This window comes from Archocentrus centrarchus, chromosome 21 (genome assembly GCF_007364275.1).
Source record: "Archocentrus centrarchus isolate MPI-CPG fArcCen1 chromosome 21, fArcCen1, whole genome shotgun sequence".
NCBI classification, from domain to species: Eukaryota; Metazoa; Chordata; class Actinopteri; order Cichliformes; family Cichlidae; genus Archocentrus; species Archocentrus centrarchus.
This window is the reverse complement of record NC_044366.1, coordinates 10,754,464-10,775,720: the sequence shown is the minus strand read 5'-3', so window position 1 is coordinate 10,775,720 and position 21,257 is coordinate 10,754,464. Positions and strand designations below refer to the sequence as shown.

Below are 21,257 nucleotides of genomic sequence, written 5' to 3'. Positions count from 1 at the left end.
ACTTAAAACATGAACTAATCCTAACCTAATGCTTGGTAGGAGATCCTCCCAATTATTCCACTATGCCACAATAGCACAGTTAAAGCTAGATTTTATATACATTTTTATATTGAAAAGGGAGTTTCAGCTGCTCCTTAAATTCACTGGTATTTGTAAATTTAAGGAAGTGAACTTTTTCTAGATATAAAAATTACCCCACTCTCCCTGTGGGTGGTATTTTGTCCTTCTCCAAGCTCAGGTCTTCTTGGAGGAGGACAAAAGACCACCCACAGGGTCCTCCAGAGGTCTGCAAGCTAGAGGGTCCTGCACAGTATCTTAGCTGTCCCTAGTTTATGGATCTTTGTTGTTTCATTTACAGTAGTGCGTCTGACACTCACTAGTCCTGGGCCTCCTTTCTTCTGCTTAACGTACAGTCTCAGGGTGCTGGATTTGGCCAGCTTGTTATCCCAGCAGGGCATCTGACAGCTGGCAGTTCATAGGTGTTGATTGCGTGAATCAACAGTTCCTCTTGTGTCCACTTGATGAAATGAATGATAAATATAATTTTGTATTTTTACCAGCTAAATATAATAACTAATAAATATAAAACTAAATTTTAATTTTGTTATGTGCTCTTGTGTCAGTAACCACAAGGAAATAAAAAACACAAACAAAACAAAACAAACAAACAAACAAAAAAACATTCAGGACTGTTTCATAACATTATTCAGTCATATATGGATGATGAACAAATAAATAAGCCTTCAAGCAAAATTACTGCAACTGAAAGTACCTGTCTAGTCACTGTAGCTACATTGGAACTTCTCTCTACTGAAGAAATAATTTCTATGGTCAACAATGTGGCCAGTGGGGAAGCATTCCACCCATACCTATCCTCCAAACCACCCTGTACAACAGCTCCTTCTTCTCCCTTAAACCTCTTCTTTTTTTACATAATAGCAAAAAGGATTGAACTGAAACTTGTAATTTCGTATTTGTGTGTTACTTCAACTGTATTCATAATTTTCCTGTGAAAACTGCAGACACAACAAACCACAGCACATTCCAGGACAAGAGAGTTCAGTGCTGTTTACTAACTTTGCCCATGTGCACTCTAAATTTTATTGTTCCAAGAAAGTTTTCAATTTCACAACCAGTACAAAAGTTATTCAAACCAGTTTCTGTGTATAAAGCAGGTTGTAACCAAAGATAAAATTCCTAATGTTCATTGTTTGGAGATTTTCAACCCCCTCCAAGAAGAAGGGTGTTGGTGTCCTATTACACTTTGCTTTGCACGCGATCAGTCTCTACAATGACTGTAGGTTTGCGTGTGAATGAGAGAGAGGGGAAAAAAAAGAGCTTCCTTTAGCTTATATGTGCCTGTTTTTTTTTCGGGGGGGGGGGGGCAGCCAGTGTAAATAAAGATAACTCTGCTCAGATTGGTAGGCAGTACATGACTTGCAAATCTTTGGTGCTTGATAAGGCTACAAATGGAATTGCTGCTGTTGAAAACAGATGTTAGTATGATAAATGTATTGAGTGTAAGGGTCACAGGTCTCAGAAGAATGATTAACTGGAGGCGAACTATGAATGCTAGACTTCCCCCACAAATTCCACTGGGAATCTCTACTCTGTCTTCCTGTTATATAATAGGCTGAGCCCAAATGCTGCCTGAACCTCCTGCAGAATTTAAACACACACTCGCACTCCCCCCCACCTCCCACCCCCTCACTTACCCACACACATAAAGCCTTCTCTTAACAACAGGCGGCACTACGTCTCACACCACGCCAAGCTTACACTACAGAGAGGAGGCAATGAGCAACGGGGTGTGGTTTCCTACACTAGGGCTGCTGACTTGGCTATGCTGCTTCAGCTTGGAGCCTGTTCAAGGGGGGAAGGTGCTGGTTATGCCTGTGGATGGAAGTCACTGGCTTAGCATGAAGATCCTGGTGAAGGAACTCAGCCACAGGGGCCATGAAGTTCTAGTGCTGGTGCCAGAAACCAGCATGTTGATCCACAGCTCAGAGAGCTTCAAGACAGAGATCTACAAAGTGCCTTACACCCAATCGGAACTGGATGATAATTTCAGCAGCCTCCGGGATGGAGTGTTCCTCAAGCCACCAGAATTTGCAGATTTGCTCATGAATGTGAAACTCTTGATCAGCTTTACTTCACTCCAGGTGAAAGGCTGTGAGAGTTTGCTGGACAATAAGTCTTTGATGAGTCGACTGAAAGAACAGGGGTATGACCTCGTGCTTACAGACCCCTTCCTTCCTTGCGGATCTGTCCTGGCTCATACCTTTTCCATTCCAGCTGTGTATTTCCTTCGTGGGCTTCCATGTGAGCTGGATATAAAGGCTAACCAGTCCCCTTCTCCTCCTTCCTATGTTCCAGTGTTTTTCTCTGGCAATACAGACTCTATGACTTTCCCACAGAGAGTGAAAAACTTTCTAATGTCTGGTGTGCAGTCCTTCCTATGCAAAATTATCTATGCCCACTTTGATGACCTGGTCAGCCGGTATGTTGGAGAGATCTCAACTTATGAAGAACTGATCAGCCATGGGGCTATCTGGCTTCTTAGATATGACTTTACCTTTGAATGGCCCAGACCTCTCATGCCAAACATGGTGTTAATTGGAGGGATCAACTGTGCAAAGAAGGCTCCCCTACCTGCGGTGAGTATGTAAATAAATGAATGAGCGGAAACAAGCATAGATCACGTGCATTTAATCAAGCCAAGGTACATATACTTAGAGCTTACAGAAAAGTAGACTCAGCAATCAGTAGTTTTATGTGGAACAAGAGGTCAGAAAGTTTTCTGACAACAACTTACATAAATTGCTCAGTGAATTCATTATTCTCAGTGCATGTAACAGGGTTCAGGGAAAAGAAGAAGTGTCAAAAATAGTTTGCAATATTTCTTTGTTTTACAGCAAATGAAACAGGGGTAGTGGTGGGAGGAATGTATGTAATTGGTATGAAAATGATTTTTGATTACTGAGTTTTACCAAGAACTTTTCTGGAAAAACAAGAAAAGTTAGGGCAGAAAGTCCTGGATGGTGGCCAGAATAATCTAGGAAAAGAGGTGAGGGAGCCCCGTTATGTCAACAGAGACCAAATGCTGTACAAAAGCAAAAGGTTTGTCTTTCTAAGATTACTTATCTGGGAAGCTGTGTTATAAATAAAGTGTTGACCAAACAAATTCCCTTCAGTATATTGAAAATATTTATATATACATAGCAGCTTTTTTTTTTTTCAGATGTAGGTGACACAATGGCTCCCCATTAGAGTTTTAATATTAGCAGACATCCTACAGACTGACATTTTTCATTTCATGCGGTCATTTTTGTGTCTTTTCTAACCTCCCTGCAGGACTTGGAAGAGTTTGTGAATGGCTCTGGAGACGATGGCTTCATTGTGTTTAGCATGGGTTCATTGGTGTCCACCATGCCTGCCAAGAAAGCTGAACACTTCTTAGATGCTTTTCGACAAATACCCCAAAGGGTAATAACAATTGGGTTAGCTCACTGTACATCAATGCAAGTCACTTTATATTGGTTTGATACAATCAGTTTACCTGCTGTTCATAATGTATTGGTTAATACTCAGGTTTCAGCTACATGAGCAGAGCAAACATTTACACAGTCGCCAGAGATTTTCACGCTAAGGCAGTGAGGCCAAAGGCCTAAGCAGATTAAAGCATAGGACTTTGTCCTCTCCCTTGCCTTGCTGTAAACATACCAGATCCTCCATTCATTAATTAAGTATTCTGCACAATCAATGTTAAAAAACTGAATGGTTTTGTTTATTTTTTCAGGTTGTGTGGAGATACACTGGTGAACTACCTGCCGATTTACCCAAGAATGTCAGAGTTATTAAGTGGTTACCTCAGAATGATCTCCTAGGTATGCTTAGTTTTATCTAAAGAAAATTATCACGCTAAACTGTAATATCATACCATACAAACTAAACATGTCAGAGTGGGATGAAATTATCTAAATCTGGTTCATGGTTAATTAAACCTGTAATTGTGTTTGTTTCTGTGCTCCCTAGCCCATCCCAAAGCTAAAGTCTTCATTACTCATGGAGGCTCCCATGGTATCTACGAAGGTATCTGTAATAGTGTGCCCATGTTGATGTTTCCACTTTTTGGCGACCAGGGAGACAATGTGCATCGCTTGGTGGCCCGCGGTGCTGCGGAGAAACTCAGTATTTATGACACGACAACTGGAGAGCTACTGAGTGCACTAAAGAAACTTATCAATGACAAAAGGTAAGATGATTGGATATTAAATTAAAAAGTCACGGAACTGTATATGTAAATTTTTAAATTCACCTGTAAAGAATACAAAAACTAGGAGGTGTTAATTATTTATTGGCAATTAATAATAATGAATGTGTGTTGTGTATGAATTATGTTGTGTTATCTATCTATCTATCTATCTATCTATCTATCTATCTATCTATCTATCTATCTATCTATCTATCTATCTATCTATCTATCTATCTATCTATCTATCTATCTATCTATCTATCTATCTATCTATCTATCTATCTATCTATCTAAAGATACAGTCCTTGCAAATTTATTAGACTATTTGTCATAAAAACAATAATTTTTTTAAGCACTATTTGATTGTTGAACTGGTTAAAGAGCACATGTTTGCATCTGCAAGATTTTCAGTATTCATCTGTCACCAGTATATTGTGTTGTATTGTCTTTTATTAATGCATATGTCTTGCACATTGTGTATTGGTACATATAGAGGAACAGGTTTACTCATGTCTGTGATGTGCTAGTTCTAATGATGATCAATAACTGGAAAATATAAAACCTTTAAAAAATATATTACCTCTCTGCAGGTACAAAGAAAAGATGGTGGAGCTTTCCCAGATACACCTAGACCGTCCCACTGATCCAGTGGATCTGGCAGTTTTTTGGACCGAGTTTGTCATGAGACACAAAGGAGCATCGCATCTAAGAGTGGCTGCTCATGATTTGAACTGGATTCAGTACCATAGCCTGGATGTGCTGTTGTTTTTTGCTGTTATTCTCATAACAGTTTTGTGGATGACACTGAAATGCGTCCGTTTTGGCATCCGCAAGTGTTGCAGAAAAGGAACTGCAAAAAGAAAATCTGAATAGCCTTTATATTTATAACATTCATTAGGTTTTACAAATTCAATAGCAAAGCTAATGGTTGAAACAATGCACTGAATTTTCAGTTGGATGGATTGTATGTGTGTTTTGTGTGTGTAATGTAAAATCTCAGCCAAAGAGCTATTACTGCATTGAGTTTAAGAAGTGAAATATGATGCTGGCCAGCTCTCCTTGACAAAATTCAAAGCAAATAAATTGTTTGTGGATTTAGTTAAAGGTTTGTCATTCATTTATCAGGTTCTCAGAGCAATAATTTTACTAGTGATTGAGAAATAAATTTTTGGCTATGAGACTTGATTGGATTCTAATTTCTATATTTCTTATGGATAGTACAGAGACTTTACATTAATATGTCATAATGCAGATCTGTTTCTGTTCAATTGGAGGCTTGCATCTATTGCCAAAACCAGAAAGAAATACGTAATCGAGTTTATTGCTCTAATTTAGCTCTTAATGTTAGCTTATCATTTTTATTCCAAAACGCTTAATCAGACAGGTTGATTTTAATAGCAATATAACAATCCTATAACATAATCAGGATGTGCAAGAATGTTAACATCTAGTGTAAACCAAACAGCATCTAGTTGCATGATATTCTCTGTCAGACAGTTTCCCAGTCATGGATTAAGCATGGTCCTAGACTAAAAGGAAAAAGTCAAAGAAGACCACAATAGGAAAAAATATTTAGTCCAGGATTAGTCATAATCCCTATATGGGAAACTGGGCCTCTGTGACTACAATAATCTTCCTGGTTAGTAAGCAGTATCCCAATAACTGAAACATAGTGTTGTTTACACTAGAATCACACAGTGTTTTCAAAAAGAAACTGTAAAACCTGGAGTTTGTAACCATTGAATGGCTCAGGTCTGCTTTAGTTTTCCAGAATGTATCAAGTAGGCTGTTACCACAAGTAGCCTCTTGAGTGTCGCTCACTGTTAAATGCAGTGCAACATTCAACAGTTACCTCATCCTTAAACAATGACGATGAAAGCCCTGACTTTTTTCACTCCACATCTTTGATAGTGACTCAGAAGCCAGAATAGTGTTTTAAAAAAAGCAAAGCCGAATGTTGGGTTGTGATTTTAGTGGTCTCCATGTTCCTTTTTGGCTGAAATGAAGTGGATTCAATATTGTATAAAACTCAGTTAAAACCAAAGTTTTCCACAAAAAAAAATCACTGGGATGAACAGGCTTCAATGCAGGCTGCTTATTAGACATATTGGTTACACAAAACACAAAGACCAAAACACTGACAGTAACAGAATTAAGACCAGAACAGGCACACACACAAACAGGAAGAAAGAAGAAAAGGAAAGGAATGAGAGAAACATAAAGATAGAGAAAGATGCAGAGATGGGACAAGAGAAGAGAGAAAAAGAGAGCACCTCATTATATACCTGAAATCCTAACTCTGCCCACTTGCTTTTGACCCCTCTCAAATTGCATAAAATGTCAGCCCCTGAAACCTTATCGCAGACCAATCACCTTTTAGGGCTCTGCTAACTTCCTTCTCACGTGTACTTAAAGAAACACATGTCACCAGAGTACCCAATGGTTTACGACAGCTCTTGGCAGATGTCATAAGTGATGGATCTTCTTCTAATTAAAACCTCTGCTATAAAAACACTTTTTGGACAGTTTCCATAGCTAAAGTTTATACCCACACTAATTCATATTACACAAACACAGGTGGGTCTGCAGAACCAAATTTCATGGGGCACACACTCATAAAATTATCTAAAAATATACCAAAGGTGATACAATGTCATGTGAAGCAAAAATGTGCCTAAATAATGCTAAGGCCCCAAGCATAAATAAGAGTGGATCAAACAGGCCTCAGTTTTATCCTACTAATCTAGAGCATATGATGTGCATTAATCCAGTGTATGTGACCACTATAACTGTTAATAAATTATATAAAAAATAATAACTGTAAGTACCACTATCAAAGTAATAAAAAATTCCCAACACGAATCTACAGTGCAGTGCTGAAAAGAAGTTCTCCAGTCTGTGACTGAGGAAGAAAATGTGCCATCTCAGATTGTACACCTTGGAAAATAACCATGACACAAATAGATCAATATGTAACACAGGAATGATGAGATTTAGACTTGTAGGGGCATGCTGCATTGACAAGCCAATAGTTCTGTTTCTGTTTTTCTTGTAAAACCTTTGTGGTGTTTACACCTGTGTAGCTGTTGGATGGCTTTGTTTTTTTTTTGTTTTTTTTTTTACCTGCACAGACAAATCTGCTCAAACATAACACTCTGTAGTTTCATAGGTAAAACTCATGTTTTTAGTATATAATTCAGTATTTGCAGATGCTTTAGTTTTCTCCTTTTTACTCTTCTTAATTAAATAAATAACTGTAAATTTCAGTTTAGATAAAAATATTTTCAGTAGAACACAAGGGGGGAAAGGAGCTAACTGTAAGCATATAGAAAACCCAAAGTGCTGCGGTAATCTCAGTCTGAAACTTACTCACTTCTTATAAGATAATGAGGTCACCTTCACTAGTAGGCCTAAGCTATTTTTTTTTCTGTCATGTGGTAGCCTGTGCATGCTACAATCCTGCGGCTTTTGCTAGTTTGGTTAGCCCATCTGTCTGCTTTGTAGATGTTGGGTCATGTAAGTAGAAACCTCTTAACCCTTGAAATATTGTTTCCTGTTCTTCAGGAAGCTGCTTGAAAGTGTAAACAAAGTGTTTGAACTATACAAAATGTGCAAGTAGGCAGTAAAAAGACATAGTTAGGGTTATGTTAGATTTACTACCCATTTCATTTCCTGACATTATACTATGCAATATTAGTCACCAGACTGGAGACCATCCACACGCACATTCATACCTAATTTAGAATGGCCAATTAACCTAACCCCAATAACTCTATGTCTTTGGACTGTGGGAGGAAACCCACACAGACACGGGGAGAACATGCAAACTCCACACGGAGAGAAAGAGGTCTGGGCCAAGGTGGAATCAAACCCAGACCTATTAGATGTTATTCTAACTGTGAGGCAGCAGTGCTAACCACACCACCATGCTGCCTGACTTTATAAAATAAATGTGGTCAACAGACAAAAAAGGAACTCCCATCCATCCATCCATCCATCCATCCATCCATCCATCCATCCATCCATCCATCCATCCATCCATCCATCCATCCATCCATCCATCCATCCATCCATCCATCCATCCATCCATCTTCTTCTGCTCGATGATTTCACAATAATAGATGAATGGTGCACACAGAAATCCATCTTGCTTGAAAACAGATGTAAAGAAACTGCATGCAGCAGTAAAAAAGGTGTGATATCAACTCCTGCCCATGCAGCAACATTTTTAACACCTACCCACAAAGTTTCCGTTGTGGGGGTTGGAAGGCTGAAAAGAAGAGATGGGGGCTCCATGCAAGCCAAACATTTCAGTTTTAACTTCTGTACCATCATGATCTGCTGCATCATTTACATCCTTCTGCAAGTCTCCCTCATAGGTAAGATAAGATCATTTTTGGAAGACAAATGAATAAAGCAAAGTCATAAACAAGAAATGGGCATGATTTTGCTATGATCAGTATATTAATTTTACTTTCTTTTCTCATGTAAGAGGCTACTGAGACTGGCATATTTGGTGGCAGGGAGACAAAGCCCCATTCCAGACCTTACATGGTATCAATCCAGTATCAAGATCAACATACATGTGGTGGGATACTTATCCGGGAGGACTTTGTTCTAACCGCAGCACACTGCTGCAAGTGAGTAGTTTTCTTTTCCTTTTTTTTTTTAAATCAAGAGGGAGTCAGGAAAAAAATGTATAAGAAATTTGGTTTTCCATGCAATAATTTTAAAAAAAAGTTAAAGGATATTATTATTAATTCACTGCTGATTCACACATTGATGTGTGTGGAAATGTATCGCTTCTTAAAAAAACACAGCTATTGAGTTTGCCATTTTGAAAATGCTGGTAGGAAGGTCTGTTACAGACCTCCATATAGGCTAAGACTGAGTGACAGTGAAGGTCATAGCATGTGAGTCACATCATTTTCAAACATCAATCCGTTCAATGAAACCTCGTGTCCTACTGACATAAGCATTTTGATCTTGGAAGAAGCCACACCATGATGGTAGAAATGTGTCATAATACATTAAAAAAGATGATCTGTCAGTAGAACTTTGTAGAGATTTGTGAGCTTTTCTGCTGAGACAAATGGACCCAAAACATGCTGATAAAATGGTCTCCACAGCATAACAGAGTCAAGCACTCAGGTTTTTACTTGAATTTGTCGTGTTAAGCTCCCGGTGACTTGGACACAACCACAGAGCACGGTGTTAAGGTTAAAAGGGTTTTTACTGTGAAAACAACAGTTTTTAAGACAGAGATTCTTGATCTGGCTGCCAAACAATAAAACAAGCAAACAGTGTTTCTCCTTTCCCATCATTCCAGGAGGACACGGGACCCTGATATTTTCTGTATATATGCATACTATAACATGGTTGACTAAAATTTGCTGTTATGATTATTTAATGACTGAACATTATAAAGAGTAAATTTTATTTATATATATAATCAAGGTAACTGTAGTTAACATTCAGGGCCTTTAAGTCTAAAGGCTTTTTAATATAACTGAATTTTTTAACAATATTTCTTCTCTTCTCTTCTCTTCTCTTCTCTTCTCTTCTCTTCTCTTCTCTTCTCTTCTCTTCTCTTCTCTTCTCTTCTCTTCTCTTCTCTTCTCTTCTCTTCTCTTCTCTTCTCTTCTCTTCTCTTCTCTTCTCTTCTCTTCTCTTCTCTTGTTTTGTTTTTTTTTTTCAGAAAGGAGACCTGGGGTACTTACACAGTGGTGCTTGGAGCACATAATGTTAGCAAGAAAGAGAAAAATCAGCAACACATTGAAGTGGTCAAGTACTACCCTCATCCGAAATTCACTGGGAAATATAATTATGACATTATGTTACTTAAGGTAACTTAAGTGCATCAAATTTAATTTCAAAATAAAGTTGATTAAAATGGCAATCTCTCTCTTAAACATTTGGTGCAGTGTAGCTATTATAATGTTTTTTTCATGCCTCATTTAGAATTAAAGCTTTGTTATGCAATTTCACACTTGTGGCCTGTATTGGGTGAGTGTGCGGGTTAATTTGCTGGCCCAAAAATGTATACATGTCTGCTCTTCCAGTAACACTCTGTTCTCTTTCACAGTTAAAAAGGAATGCCACACTGAATAAGTATGTGAAGACCATTGGACTACCTAGAAAAAATGGGAAAACACCTGCCAACATTAAATGTGTTGTGGCTGGCTGGGGCAAAACTGGAAAAAATATGCCTACCTCAGATACTCTGAAGGAAACCACAGAGAAGATGCAATTCAGCCCTGAATGTAAAAGAATTTGGCAGCAATATTTTAATTCAGATCATATGATTTGCACCAAGTTTAGCAAAAAGGATGGAGGGGTTTGCCAGGTAAACAAATATTAAAAGCAACCAATACACCATTTCTACTAATGCAAAATTCAGGGAAAGTAGTTTTTGTTGTTTATTCATGATAAACAAGTTGAATCTTTTTTACGGACTATTCACTCAAGTCTCTGTTGCTTTTTCTTTCTTTTTTTTGTAGGGTGACTCTGGTGGACCACTTATTTGCAACAAGAAGCCTGAAGGTATAACAGGTTTTACCTTGGCAGACGATTGTACTAATACAAAATATCCCCATGTTTACACTAAAGTCAATTTCTTTATCGAGTGGATCAAGAAAACAATGAAACAATAGATGTATGTTGCATAAGCCACTAGTCAGAGGCCTTTTGTCACTTACAGATTACACATTTAGGTCAAGTAACACATATGTTTGAAAAATGTATGGTCTTAGTTTTGAAAGAGTTCAAAAGCTGGTGCATGTGTAAGCATGTGTTGAGCATGTAAAAAAAAAAACCACAACACTCGCTTTCTTTCCAAAAATGCATAATAAAAACCTTCCAATCATGCCTCTTCATTCTCTGAAATGTCTTCAGCTCCCTTTGTCAAATTTCATTTCCAACTTTGATTAACTTATTCTTATATATACTTTCATTAGTTGATGTTGGGGGGGGAGTGATCACACCACTCTTCACAGTCATTGCATTTGTGGCATCTCACTCATAGTGCAAACTTTTGAAGTTCAACAGTTTTCTGACACTGTGATTCAACAGAAATAAAGAGAAACCAAAACTAAAACAACTTGGATCTCTTCGCTATAACCTTTCACAGAGCATAAATAAAAAATAAAATATAAATTGTTCTAAGAGGACTAGTTTTAGAAAATACCCATTCATTTTACACATTTATCCTCTAGGAACATTTTTTACACAAAGTTGTAGGATTTAAGATAAACATGAATACCAGGCTACCAAATGAAATTTCTTAACATTTGATATGTTAACATTTATGTATTCTCAGTACTTCCATACTAAGATCTATGCCACAAAAATACAAATGCTCATATGTATAAATAAAAATCTGATAAACAACAATGGCCTGAAAATAATAATAGAATCGAATGCCTTTATTTGTCATTCTACAAAATGTACAATGAGATTGGAAATGAAATTGAATAATACATGACAGAACTCTGGTTCTTCAGCTTGTCAAAGAACCTGCTAAGTTTCACAGCATTTTGATGCACCTGTAGCAAGGTATTTAGAGTTGGTACAGTCCTGGGAAAACAAAATAGCATTTCAGCCACAAATGAAAAATGTCTTTCAGATGTTACAGTCTCATGCGTAGAATGTGAAAGTGACAAATATAGAAGGATCCCTAATGAATATGCGCCATTTGTCATGTTTTAGTTTACACTACCACTAGATGTCAACAAAGCCTGTATTTTTTTTTTTAACCATACCATCCATCCATCCATCCATCCATCCATTCTCTTTCGCTTATCCTGTTCAGGGTCGCACAGGGGCTGGAGCCATAAGGCAAGAGGCAGGGTACACCCCATACAGGACCACAAACTGTGGAGTGGCCTTCTCTGGTGGGGCAAAAAATTACTGCTGGGGGTGTGGATTACCAGGAAAAAATGGTGCATCCATTCGTCTATGGATGACACTTATCTGAGATCAGGTTGTGGAGGCACCGGTCTAAGCAGAGACACCCAAACCTCCCTCTCCCCAGCCACCTCCTTCAGCTCTTCTTGGGGAATACCAAGGTGTTCCCAAGGCAGCTGAGAGATATATCTCTCCAGTGCGTCCTGGATCTAGCCCACGGGGGAGCAGCTCTATGTAACAGACAGTGACAGTTCCAGTTTCGCTAGTTGTACCTAACGTACCTAACATTTTCTTGTTGAACAAGGAAACTTAATCAGATGTTCAAAATTTGTTCCGCATGGCTTTTCTCCCAGGTCATTCACACCCCACCTCTCATGATCCTCACCAGTGGGGTGCGTCCCACAGTTTGAGAAACACTGCTCCAGAATGACCAAGCTTCTCACTCTGTCTCAGAGGTTGAGTCCAGACACCCTTTGGAGGATGTTGATTTCTGAAGTATCAATGCAATCTTAACATAGCATAATATTGACCAATTACTAAATTAAGAGCTTTGCTTTCATGCTCAGCTCTCTCTTAACTACTAAGAAAACAAAAAAAAAAAAAATATATATATATATATATATATATATATATATATATATATATATATATATATATATATATATATATATATATATATATACCATGAGCATCACTGCTCACATCATATTAATCCTTGAAATCAGTTAATTTCCACCGGTATCAGCAATCTTGTTCTTTTAGTTACTACCCAAAGTTCCCTCACTCTGGTGATTACCGTTTTTTAAACAAGGGAGAAGGGCAGGTGTGGTTCAGTTACAGAGGGATTACACTCCTCAGCCTCCCCAGAAAAGTCTATGCCAGGATACTGGAGTCTGTCCAACCTCAGAGTCAGGAGAAAAAATGCAGTTTTCATCCTTGTCGTGGAACCCTGCTCCAGCTCTTTAACTTCTCAAGGATATTTGAATGAGCATGGGAGTTTGCCCAACCAGCCTACATGTATTTTGTGGACTTGGCAAAGGCATTCAACCACATTCCTTGAGTTATCATGGGGAGGTGTTGTGGGAGTATGAGGTCTCTGGCCCATTGTTGCGAGCTCTTCGAGTCACTCTCATGACTCAACTAGTGATGACACTCCCTGATCAATCAGTGGTATGACGTTCTTCTGCATCACATTTTCAGATCGCCTCGGATCGCTTGGAACCCCAGCTGAGTGGGTACTAAAAAAGTACCTGGTACCTGGTACCAGAGAGAGCTGAGCATAAAGGCGAAGCTGTCAATTTACCCATCAATCTACGTCCATATCCTTACCTGAGTTTTCTGCAAAAGGTGGCTGGGCTCAGCCTTAGAGATCAGGTGAGAAGTTCAGTCATTCAACCCAGAATGGAGCCGCTGCTCCACCCATCATAAGAAGTCAGTTGAAATGGTTTGGGCATCTGACTAGAATGCCTCCTGGATGCCTCCTGGGTGAGGTGTTCCAAGCATGTCCTACCGGGAGGAAAGGGGGAATGTACACTTCTTTTAAGTTCACTTCAACTGTATAGTAAAAACTGTAGTACATAGGTGAGGATTGCAGTGTTCCTCTAAACATATAGCATATTTTCATCAAACACATGCATGCTTCTCACAATTTCCTGCATTACAGCATTAATTCTGTGCTGAAAAATCTTGTATTGTAAATCTCAATTCTATCTTTAATTTACTCTATAGGACTTTATGCCTCACTGTAGGTGAGGGAAGTTACAAGCTTGAAAAGACAATAAGGATGATTTTTTTTCCTGCCTGTTATCATTATCGTTATCATAATCATCCTCATCCTCATCCTGTACCTTGCAATATACATTTCTGCACAGACAACTAGAGATCATAACATTGCCTTATGGCGACAAGTCAACATTTTATTAGATGAGGACTGGGGTGAATAAGTGCAGCTTACTCATACCAAAATGCAACCATTACATGGTGGACTTAAAAATCAGCTTAAAAAGTCATATTTCCCCTTTGCTGTTTTGATGATAATTTATCAACTAACACTTGTATGTGCAGGAGTACAATTTATCCAAAATCAGTGAGTAAGAACTTTAAGGCAGTCTGTTGAAATTTGGCCCAATTTTTATTTATACTCAATCAAGAACTGTTGTTGGCCAAACGTTAGGATCACTGTGACCTTTCTTTCAATGAACTTACACACCAATACAGCAGAATTAAAGCAGAGTAAGAACAAAACAAAGTTAAAATATAGATGCACATTTGATCACTTTTTTAAAAACCCAATGGTAAGAAAGCAGAAAAAGCAATAGAAATGTGTGTGTAGAGTTCATAGTGAGAGGTGTGATTACCTTTGTATATACACTGTGGTTAATATGACCTTAAACACACTTTCCATTTGGTCATTTACCACCAGTCTTAATCATCTTCCTTTAAAGCGAACAGACAACTGATAAAAAAGAAATTCGCTAGAATAATAAAAATGTGAGATTATCACATATAGCTGTATGATTTTTAGAGAGGACAAGCACTCAGGACCTGATCTGAAATCTGATGAAACATTTATTCCATTTTCACGGTTCCATAAAACCACAATTCCACATAGAGGCATAAAGACACATACACTGTACAATATATAGTATATATAAATATAAAACACTGATGTTTCAACAATAACAGATGAATGGTCCACAGAAAAATCCATCTTGCTTGAAAGCAGATGTACAGAAAATCATATATCAATAGATTATATCACAGCTGGGTCTCATGCAGTAAAAAACAGCAGCATACAGCAGTAAATAAGGTGTGATTTCAACTCCTTTTGGTCCAAGAAAGTCTTTGACCCTTGCCCAAAGAGTTTCTGCTGAGGGCGTTGGAAGGATGATTATAAAAGAAGAGAAAAAGTCAAAGTCTTCAGCTTTTGCTTCTGTACCACCATGATCTGCTGCATCATTTTCATCTTTCTGCAAGTCTCCCTTATGGGTAAGATTAGATTATTTTTGAAAGACAAGTGATTGAAAAGTTGAGTTTTAATAACAAGCTATTTTAGAATTATGTTGAAATAAAGTATCTCAGTTTACTTTTTAAGGTCAAAGTAAGACATTGGCATAAATTTGCTGTGATCAGTGTATTGATTTTACCTTTTTTATCCCTCATGTAAGGGGCTACTGAGAGCGATATAGTTGGTGGTAAAGAGGCAAAACCCCACTCCAGACCTTACATGGTATCAATCCAGTTTCAAGGACAACATGTATGCGGTGGGATACTTATTCAGAAGGACTTTGTTCTAACTGCAGCACACTGCAAAAAGTGAGTATCACAGAAATATATATCTACTGGAGTCACTCTCTCAGTTTGGGGGTTACATTCCAGAGTGTTCTGATTACCACGGGGTAAGGTGAAGGTATTAGTGGTCTATTACCTTCACCTGCCACATCCTCTCTAGCTCTTCTCTGAGCCCTGTTCCTTCTTCTTGATGTTGCCGTCCCGTGGTATTGTCTATCACTATGGCTTTCTTTCTCTGCTTGTCCACCACTACTGGTTGGTTAGGTAATACCTTTTTGTCTGTATCTGGAAGTCCCAAAGGATTTTAACTCAGTCATTCTCTACCACCCATGGGGCCAAATCCCATTTTGACCTTCCAGTTCATACTCGACTTTGTCCATTGGTAGGATTGTTCTACATTAGTCACTTCTTCTATCTGCCAGTGTATGTAAAATCATTGTTAGTATGTTAGTGTTAAACATTTTTTGTATTACTAACTTTTTTCTTTCTTTCTTTCTTACAATGTTTCTTCCCTTGTTTGTCAGATATGAGAACAGAGGCCCTTGCACAGTGGTGCTTGGAGCGCATGACATTAGTAAGAAAGAGAAAAGTCAGCAACACATTGAAGTGGCCAAGTACTACCCTCATCCAGACTTCAAAGAATTTGAATACGACATTATGTTACTTGAGGTAAAATTAAAACCATATCAAATTTCATATTAAAAGTAGTGTATTGTTTAAAATGACTTTTGCACAGTGTAGATATTGTGTGTTTTTCATGTCTTATTTAGAGCTAAGTCTGTATTATGTGATTTCATACATTTGCCCAGTAACTAGTAAGATTTCAGGTTAATTTTCTGAACCAAAAATGTAAAAAGAGCAGCTGTTCTTTCAAATGTCTTGTTGTCTTTCAGTTAAAAAAGAATGCCACACTGAATAAGTATGTGAAGACCATCGGACTACCTAAGAAGAATGGGAAAACACCAGCCAACATTAAATGTGTTGTGGCTGGCTGGGGCCAAACTGGAGATGATTTCCCTCCTTCAAATGTTCTAAAGGAAGCCACAGAGAAGATACAGTTCAGCAATGAGTGCATACATATTTGGGGAGAACATTTTAAATCTGATCATATGATATGCACCAACTTTTCCCGAAAGAGTGGAGGTATTTGCCAGGTAATGCAATATTTAAACCAGACATTTCATACATTTAATTATACCAATGAGGATACTAATAGAAATTTCAAAGCCAATTTTTATTCATATAAAACAAGTGCAATCTTTTTACTACTCAATCAAGTCTCTGTTCCTTATTTATTTATTTATTTACTTTTTGTAGGGGGATTCTGGTGGACCACTTATCTGCAACACAAAGCCTCAAGGTATAACAGCTTTTACCAAGGAAAATGATTGCAATAATCCCAAATATCCCCATGTCTTCACTAAAGTGAATTCCTTTATTGGCTGGATCAAGCACACGATGAAGCAATAGAGGAATGTTCCATGAGCCACTAGTCAGAGGAGTAATGGCCTTTCTTCACTTACTGATTAAACAATTGGTAAATTTATTTATTTATTTTTTTAAATGTATGGTTTTAATTTTCAAAGAATTCCGAAGCTGGTGCATTTGTATGTTAAGCATGTGGAAAACAAAATCTACTGATTATAATCTGAAAGGGTGTAATAAACTTCAAAGCATGCCTCTTCATTTTCTGAAATGTTCTCAGTTCCTTTAATGAACTTTTTTTATATTTACCTTCATTAGTTGATATTTAAGCCAGAGGTAGAAAGAGGGTAGGATCTGATTACACCGCGCTTCACAATCATTTCATTTGTGGCTTCTCAGTCATAGTGCAAACTTTTGAACTTTTGAGCAGTTTTCTGTCTGTGAAACCATCATCTGCAGAGAAAGTGAGAAAAAGTGCTGTTTAGGTTCCCTTAAATGTACATCCTATTCCTTAGACAATCAAATTCAAATTTTCAAAAGATAATTTCCATTTAGCATTATGACACTGACAGAGCTGACTGAAATAAAGAGCAAACAAAACTAATATGACTTGTATATCTTCTCTAATACCTGCTACAGAGCGCATACTCATAAATGTACATAAAAAATATTCTAAGACAACAAATTTTAAAAAAATACTCATTAATTTTAAACATTTATCCTCTTGGAACATTTTTCCACAAAGCTGTATGATTTAAGATAAACATGAATATGAGTCTACTAAATGAGATTTGTTTACATTTGAGAGTATATGTGCCCTCAGCTCTTCCATATTAAGATCTATACCACAAAGATACAAATGCTCATATGTATGAATAATAATCTGTTTGATAAACAGTAATGACCTGAAAATAACTTAATATTGCATGACAGAATTCTGGTTCTTCACATTTTTAAAGAACCTGCTAAATTTTGCAGCATCTGACGTGCCTGTAGCAAGGTATCTAGGGTTGGTACAGTCCTGGGAAAACAAAATAGCACTTCAGCCACAAATGAAAAATATCTTTTATGTTACAGTCTCATGTGTAGAATGTGAAAGTGGCAAAAATAGAAGGATCCCCAATGAATGTGTGTTGTTTGCCATGTTTTGGTTTATACTCCTCCCAAGGGATGGCCTCCTCCCAATTGGGACATGACTGGAACAGCTTACCTAGTAGGTGCCCAGAAGGCATCCTTGAATGACCGAGCTCCTGAACCTGTCTCCATGGTTGAACCCAGAAACTCTTTGGAGGAAGCTCATTTCCACTTGTATTCAAGTGTTATATGATCTCATTCTTTCAATCACTACTCAAAGTTTTTGATCATAGGTTCAGGTAATTACATCAACAAATCAACAGCTTTGCTTTCATGCTCAGCTTTCTTGTCACCTCAACAAAATAGTATGCCATCTATGTCACTGCTCACATCACATCAATCAATCAATAATGTGCTGTCTCCTTGTCCTCTTTCCTCTATCCAGAGGATGCACCTTTTTGGATGTTTTCCTTCCCACTTCAGCTGTACATCCCCACTTATCTGGCAATTCTTCCCTACCACCCAGAGCATGTCTCAACTCCTTCCTAAACTGTGCAACTTTTTCTTTTTTTAAATCAACTGTTACATGATTTAATAATTATTTAATAATTAATTCAAAAAGTCTGCATGCACATATGTTAATATTTAAGTTTTGAAAACCCTACCTGCTTTGGGAAGAAAAACTTAACAGGGGTAGATATGTGTATGTGTGAATATCTTTGCACACGCTGTGGTTAAAATAACCTTAATACAACCTTTCCATTTGGACATTTACCACCAGCTTTAACTTCCCTCTGTTAAAGTCAATGTAGTCAAGAGACAACAAAAGAAGTTCTCATGAGTAGAAATTGGGATTATCATCCCAAATGAAAGCACTAATGATTCAGCAACAATGTATGAATGGTACAGTTGTGTCTCATGCATGCAGCAGTGAGCAATCAACTCCTGCCTGTGCAAGAAACTCTCACCTGACCACAGAGTTTCCGTTGTGGGAATTTGAAGGCAGACTACAAAAGGAGATTGGGGGATGGGGGGCTTTTGCTTTTGTACCACCATGATCTCCTGCATCATATACATCTTTCTGCAAGTCTGTCTCACGGGTAAGATAAGATCAAATTAATTTAAAACTTTATTTTTGGAAAACAAATGACTGTTGAGTTTTAGTAACAAGCTATTTAATAACTACGTTGAAAGTATCTCACTTGACTTTTTCAAGGTCAAAAGCAAGAAATGGGTATAATTTTTTTCTCTTTCTTTCTCGTGTAAGGGGCTGCTGAGAGCGATATAGTTGGTGGTAAAGAGGCAAAACCCCACTCCAGACCTTACATGGTATCAATCCAGTTTCAAGGACAACATGTATGCGGTGGGATACTTATTCAGAAGGACTTTGTTTTAACTGCAGCACATTGCAAAAAGTGAGTAATTATTATTATTGTTATTTTTTTAATCAGCACGGAATTAAGAAGAGATTAGACAATAAAATAAAACTATAGCATAAAATTATATACAAATTCAAGGAAAACCAAAGGGAAAGATTAACTCAGAGAAGCAAATCAGGGCGAGGTAGCAGTCTGCTAATTACCTACTTACAAGGCCCTGATGCAGTCAGTTCATTTCAATAACTAAATTAGCAGCTCAAAGACAAACAGACCTGATGAAGGAGTTTGTAATCTCACAAAAACTATGGGGGATCTATGGATAAATCTCTGTTCAGGTGGAGTGCAAGATTCATCCAAAGGAGGGCTGCTTTATTACAAACTATTCACAGTATAAATCTGAAATTTGAGTGTAACACTAGACATATATAATAATATTTCCTGTGAGATCCTGACCCATTCAGTACACATATCATGAAGTTAAGGGACCCTCACATGTAATGTGGCAATGGCACCACTGCAGTCTTACTCCTTGTGACTTGCACCATGCATGAACAGTTTGCCACTGCACTGGGCAAAGCAAGCGCACTGTTGTGGTGCACAAATGCCTGCTGCGACCACAGCAGGTGGTACACTATGACATACATTTGGACTACTAACAGAAAGGAAGAATGATTTGCACATAGTATACATATACCATACCTGTATTAGACTTTGGCCTCAATGCATTTTAGTCTTAAGTCTAACTAAATACTTTTAACAATGTTTCTTCCCTTGTTTGTCATATCTGAGAACAGCGACCCTTGCACAGTGGTGCTTGGAGCACATGACATTAGTGAGGCAGAGAATAGCCAGCAACACATTGAAGTGGCCAAGTACTACCCTCATCCAGAATTCAATGGAGAATTTGAAGATGACATTATGTTACTTAAGGTAAAATATCACTATTTAAAGTTTCACATCAAAATAAATAATTAAACTAATCTCAAGCATTTCTGTCAGACATTATTAGTCATTGTTTAGAATGAAGGCTGCATTACGCAATGAGGATGTTGGTTAAAATGTTAACCTATAAGATGAGGAAGTAACTGCTCTCTCAAATACATTCTGTTCTCTTTCACAGTTAAAAAAGAAAGCCACACTCAAAAGAAAAATTGTGGAGACCATCGGACTACCTAAAAAAAATGAGAAAACACCTGCTAACATGGAATGTGCTGTGGCTGGCTGGGGACGAACTACAGCTAATGGTTCTATCTCAAATGTTCTAAAGGAAGCCACAGAGAACATAGAATCCACTCCTAAGTGCAAAGAAATTTGGCAACAATATTTTAATTCTGATAATATGATATGCACCAATTTTACCAAAAAGAGCGGAGGTGTTTGCCAGGTAATTTTTTTTTTTAAACAAATAAACAACTAAGCAAGCAATACTCCAATATTTATACTAACAGAAAATTCAAAGAAAGATTTTAGTGTTGAAAAATAAGTGCAATCATTAAACAGACTAATCAATTAAGTCTTTCTGTTGCTCTTTCTGTAGGGTGATTCTGGTGGACCACTTGTCTGCAAGAAAAAGCTTAAAGGTATAACAGCTTATACCTTGGAAACTGACTGCAATGATCCAGCGTATCCCCATGTCTTCACTAATGTCAGTTTCTTCCTCCCCTGGATCAAGAAAACAATGAAAAAATAAAGGAATGTTGTATGAGCCAGGATTCACTTCAGACACAAAACAAAAATGTTTTTTCAGGTGTTACAGTTTCATGTGTAGATTGTGAAAGTAACTGTAATGTCTACGTTATTGAAGAAAGAACCACAGTGAAACTGAACTGAATAAATATGATTTATGTTGGTAAAATAAACACTGTTCTGGAACTAACTGTAATATTATCAGGGATGAGCGTTGTGAGGAGCAGCATGGTGGTTAGCAC

The 21,257-nt window shown here is 37.6% G+C and overlaps 4 protein-coding genes across 4 annotated transcripts; all 4 read left to right on the top strand.

Annotated features, from left to right (window-relative positions):
- The first annotated feature begins 1,749 nt into the window (after positions 1-1,749).
- Positions 1,750-5,372, top strand: LOC115800542 (UDP-glucuronosyltransferase-like). Its single transcript, XM_030757971.1, has 5 exons — positions 1,750-2,657; positions 3,355-3,486; positions 3,800-3,887; positions 4,036-4,255; positions 4,846-5,372. The coding sequence occupies exons 1-5, from the start codon at positions 1,797-1,799 to the stop codon at positions 5,126-5,128; spliced, it is 1,584 nt and encodes a 527-aa protein (XP_030613831.1). The 5' UTR covers positions 1,750-1,796; the 3' UTR covers positions 5,129-5,372.
- Positions 5,373-8,581: 3,209 nt separating this feature from the next.
- LOC115801093 (granzyme B-like) lies at positions 8,582-11,119 on the top strand. The gene is made up of 5 exons (XM_030758803.1): positions 8,582-8,634; positions 8,748-8,895; positions 9,954-10,101; positions 10,341-10,601; positions 10,756-11,119. The coding sequence occupies exons 1-5, from the start codon at positions 8,589-8,591 to the stop codon at positions 10,906-10,908; spliced, it is 756 nt and encodes a 251-aa protein (XP_030614663.1). The 5' UTR covers positions 8,582-8,588; the 3' UTR covers positions 10,909-11,119.
- A 3,983-nt stretch (positions 11,120-15,102) lies between these two features.
- Positions 15,103-16,921, top strand: LOC115801118 (granzyme B-like). The gene is made up of 5 exons (XM_030758835.1): positions 15,103-15,148; positions 15,328-15,475; positions 15,976-16,120; positions 16,345-16,605; positions 16,769-16,921. Exons 1-5 carry the CDS (start codon positions 15,103-15,105, stop codon positions 16,919-16,921), a joined length of 753 nt encoding a protein of 250 aa, XP_030614695.1.
- Positions 16,922-18,978: 2,057 nt separating this feature from the next.
- On the top strand, positions 18,979-21,070 carry LOC115801079 (granzyme B-like). Its single transcript, XM_030758786.1, has 5 exons — positions 18,979-19,050; positions 19,218-19,365; positions 20,124-20,259; positions 20,450-20,713; positions 20,867-21,070. The coding sequence occupies exons 1-5, from the start codon at positions 19,005-19,007 to the stop codon at positions 21,017-21,019; spliced, it is 747 nt and encodes a 248-aa protein (XP_030614646.1). The 5' UTR covers positions 18,979-19,004; the 3' UTR covers positions 21,020-21,070.
- Positions 21,071-21,257: the final 187 nt, after the last annotated feature.

Excerpts from the sequence above, each read along its gene's own strand:
- LOC115801079 (XM_030758786.1), top strand. The coding sequence starts at position 19,005 with ATGATCTCCTGCATCATATACATCTTTCTGCAAGTCTGTCTCACGG. Across the intron at positions 19,366-20,123 it reads ACTGCAGCACATTGCAAAAA|CGACCCTTGCACAGTGGTGC; the intron begins GTGAGTAATTAT and ends ATCTGAGAACAG. Across the intron at positions 20,714-20,866 it reads AGAGCGGAGGTGTTTGCCAG|GGTGATTCTGGTGGACCACT; the intron begins GTAATTTTTTTT and ends CTCTTTCTGTAG.
- LOC115801118 (XM_030758835.1), top strand. The coding sequence starts at position 15,103 with ATGATCTGCTGCATCATTTTCATCTTTCTGCAAGTCTCCCTTATGG. Across the intron at positions 15,149-15,327 it reads TCTGCAAGTCTCCCTTATGG|GGGCTACTGAGAGCGATATA; the intron begins GTAAGATTAGAT and ends CCCTCATGTAAG. Across the intron at positions 16,606-16,768 it reads AGAGTGGAGGTATTTGCCAG|GGGGATTCTGGTGGACCACT; the intron begins GTAATGCAATAT and ends TACTTTTTGTAG.
- LOC115801093 (XM_030758803.1), top strand. The coding sequence starts at position 8,589 with ATGATCTGCTGCATCATTTACATCCTTCTGCAAGTCTCCCTCATAG. Across the intron at positions 8,635-8,747 it reads TCTGCAAGTCTCCCTCATAG|AGGCTACTGAGACTGGCATA; the intron begins GTAAGATAAGAT and ends TTCTCATGTAAG. Across the intron at positions 10,602-10,755 it reads AGGATGGAGGGGTTTGCCAG|GGTGACTCTGGTGGACCACT; the intron begins GTAAACAAATAT and ends TTTTTTTTGTAG.
- LOC115800542 (XM_030757971.1), top strand. The coding sequence starts at position 1,797 with ATGAGCAACGGGGTGTGGTTTCCTACACTAGGGCTGCTGACTTGGCTA. Across the intron at positions 3,888-4,035 it reads ACCTCAGAATGATCTCCTAG|CCCATCCCAAAGCTAAAGTC; the intron begins GTATGCTTAGTT and ends TGTGCTCCCTAG. Across the intron at positions 4,256-4,845 it reads AAACTTATCAATGACAAAAG|GTACAAAGAAAAGATGGTGG; the intron begins GTAAGATGATTG and ends ACCTCTCTGCAG.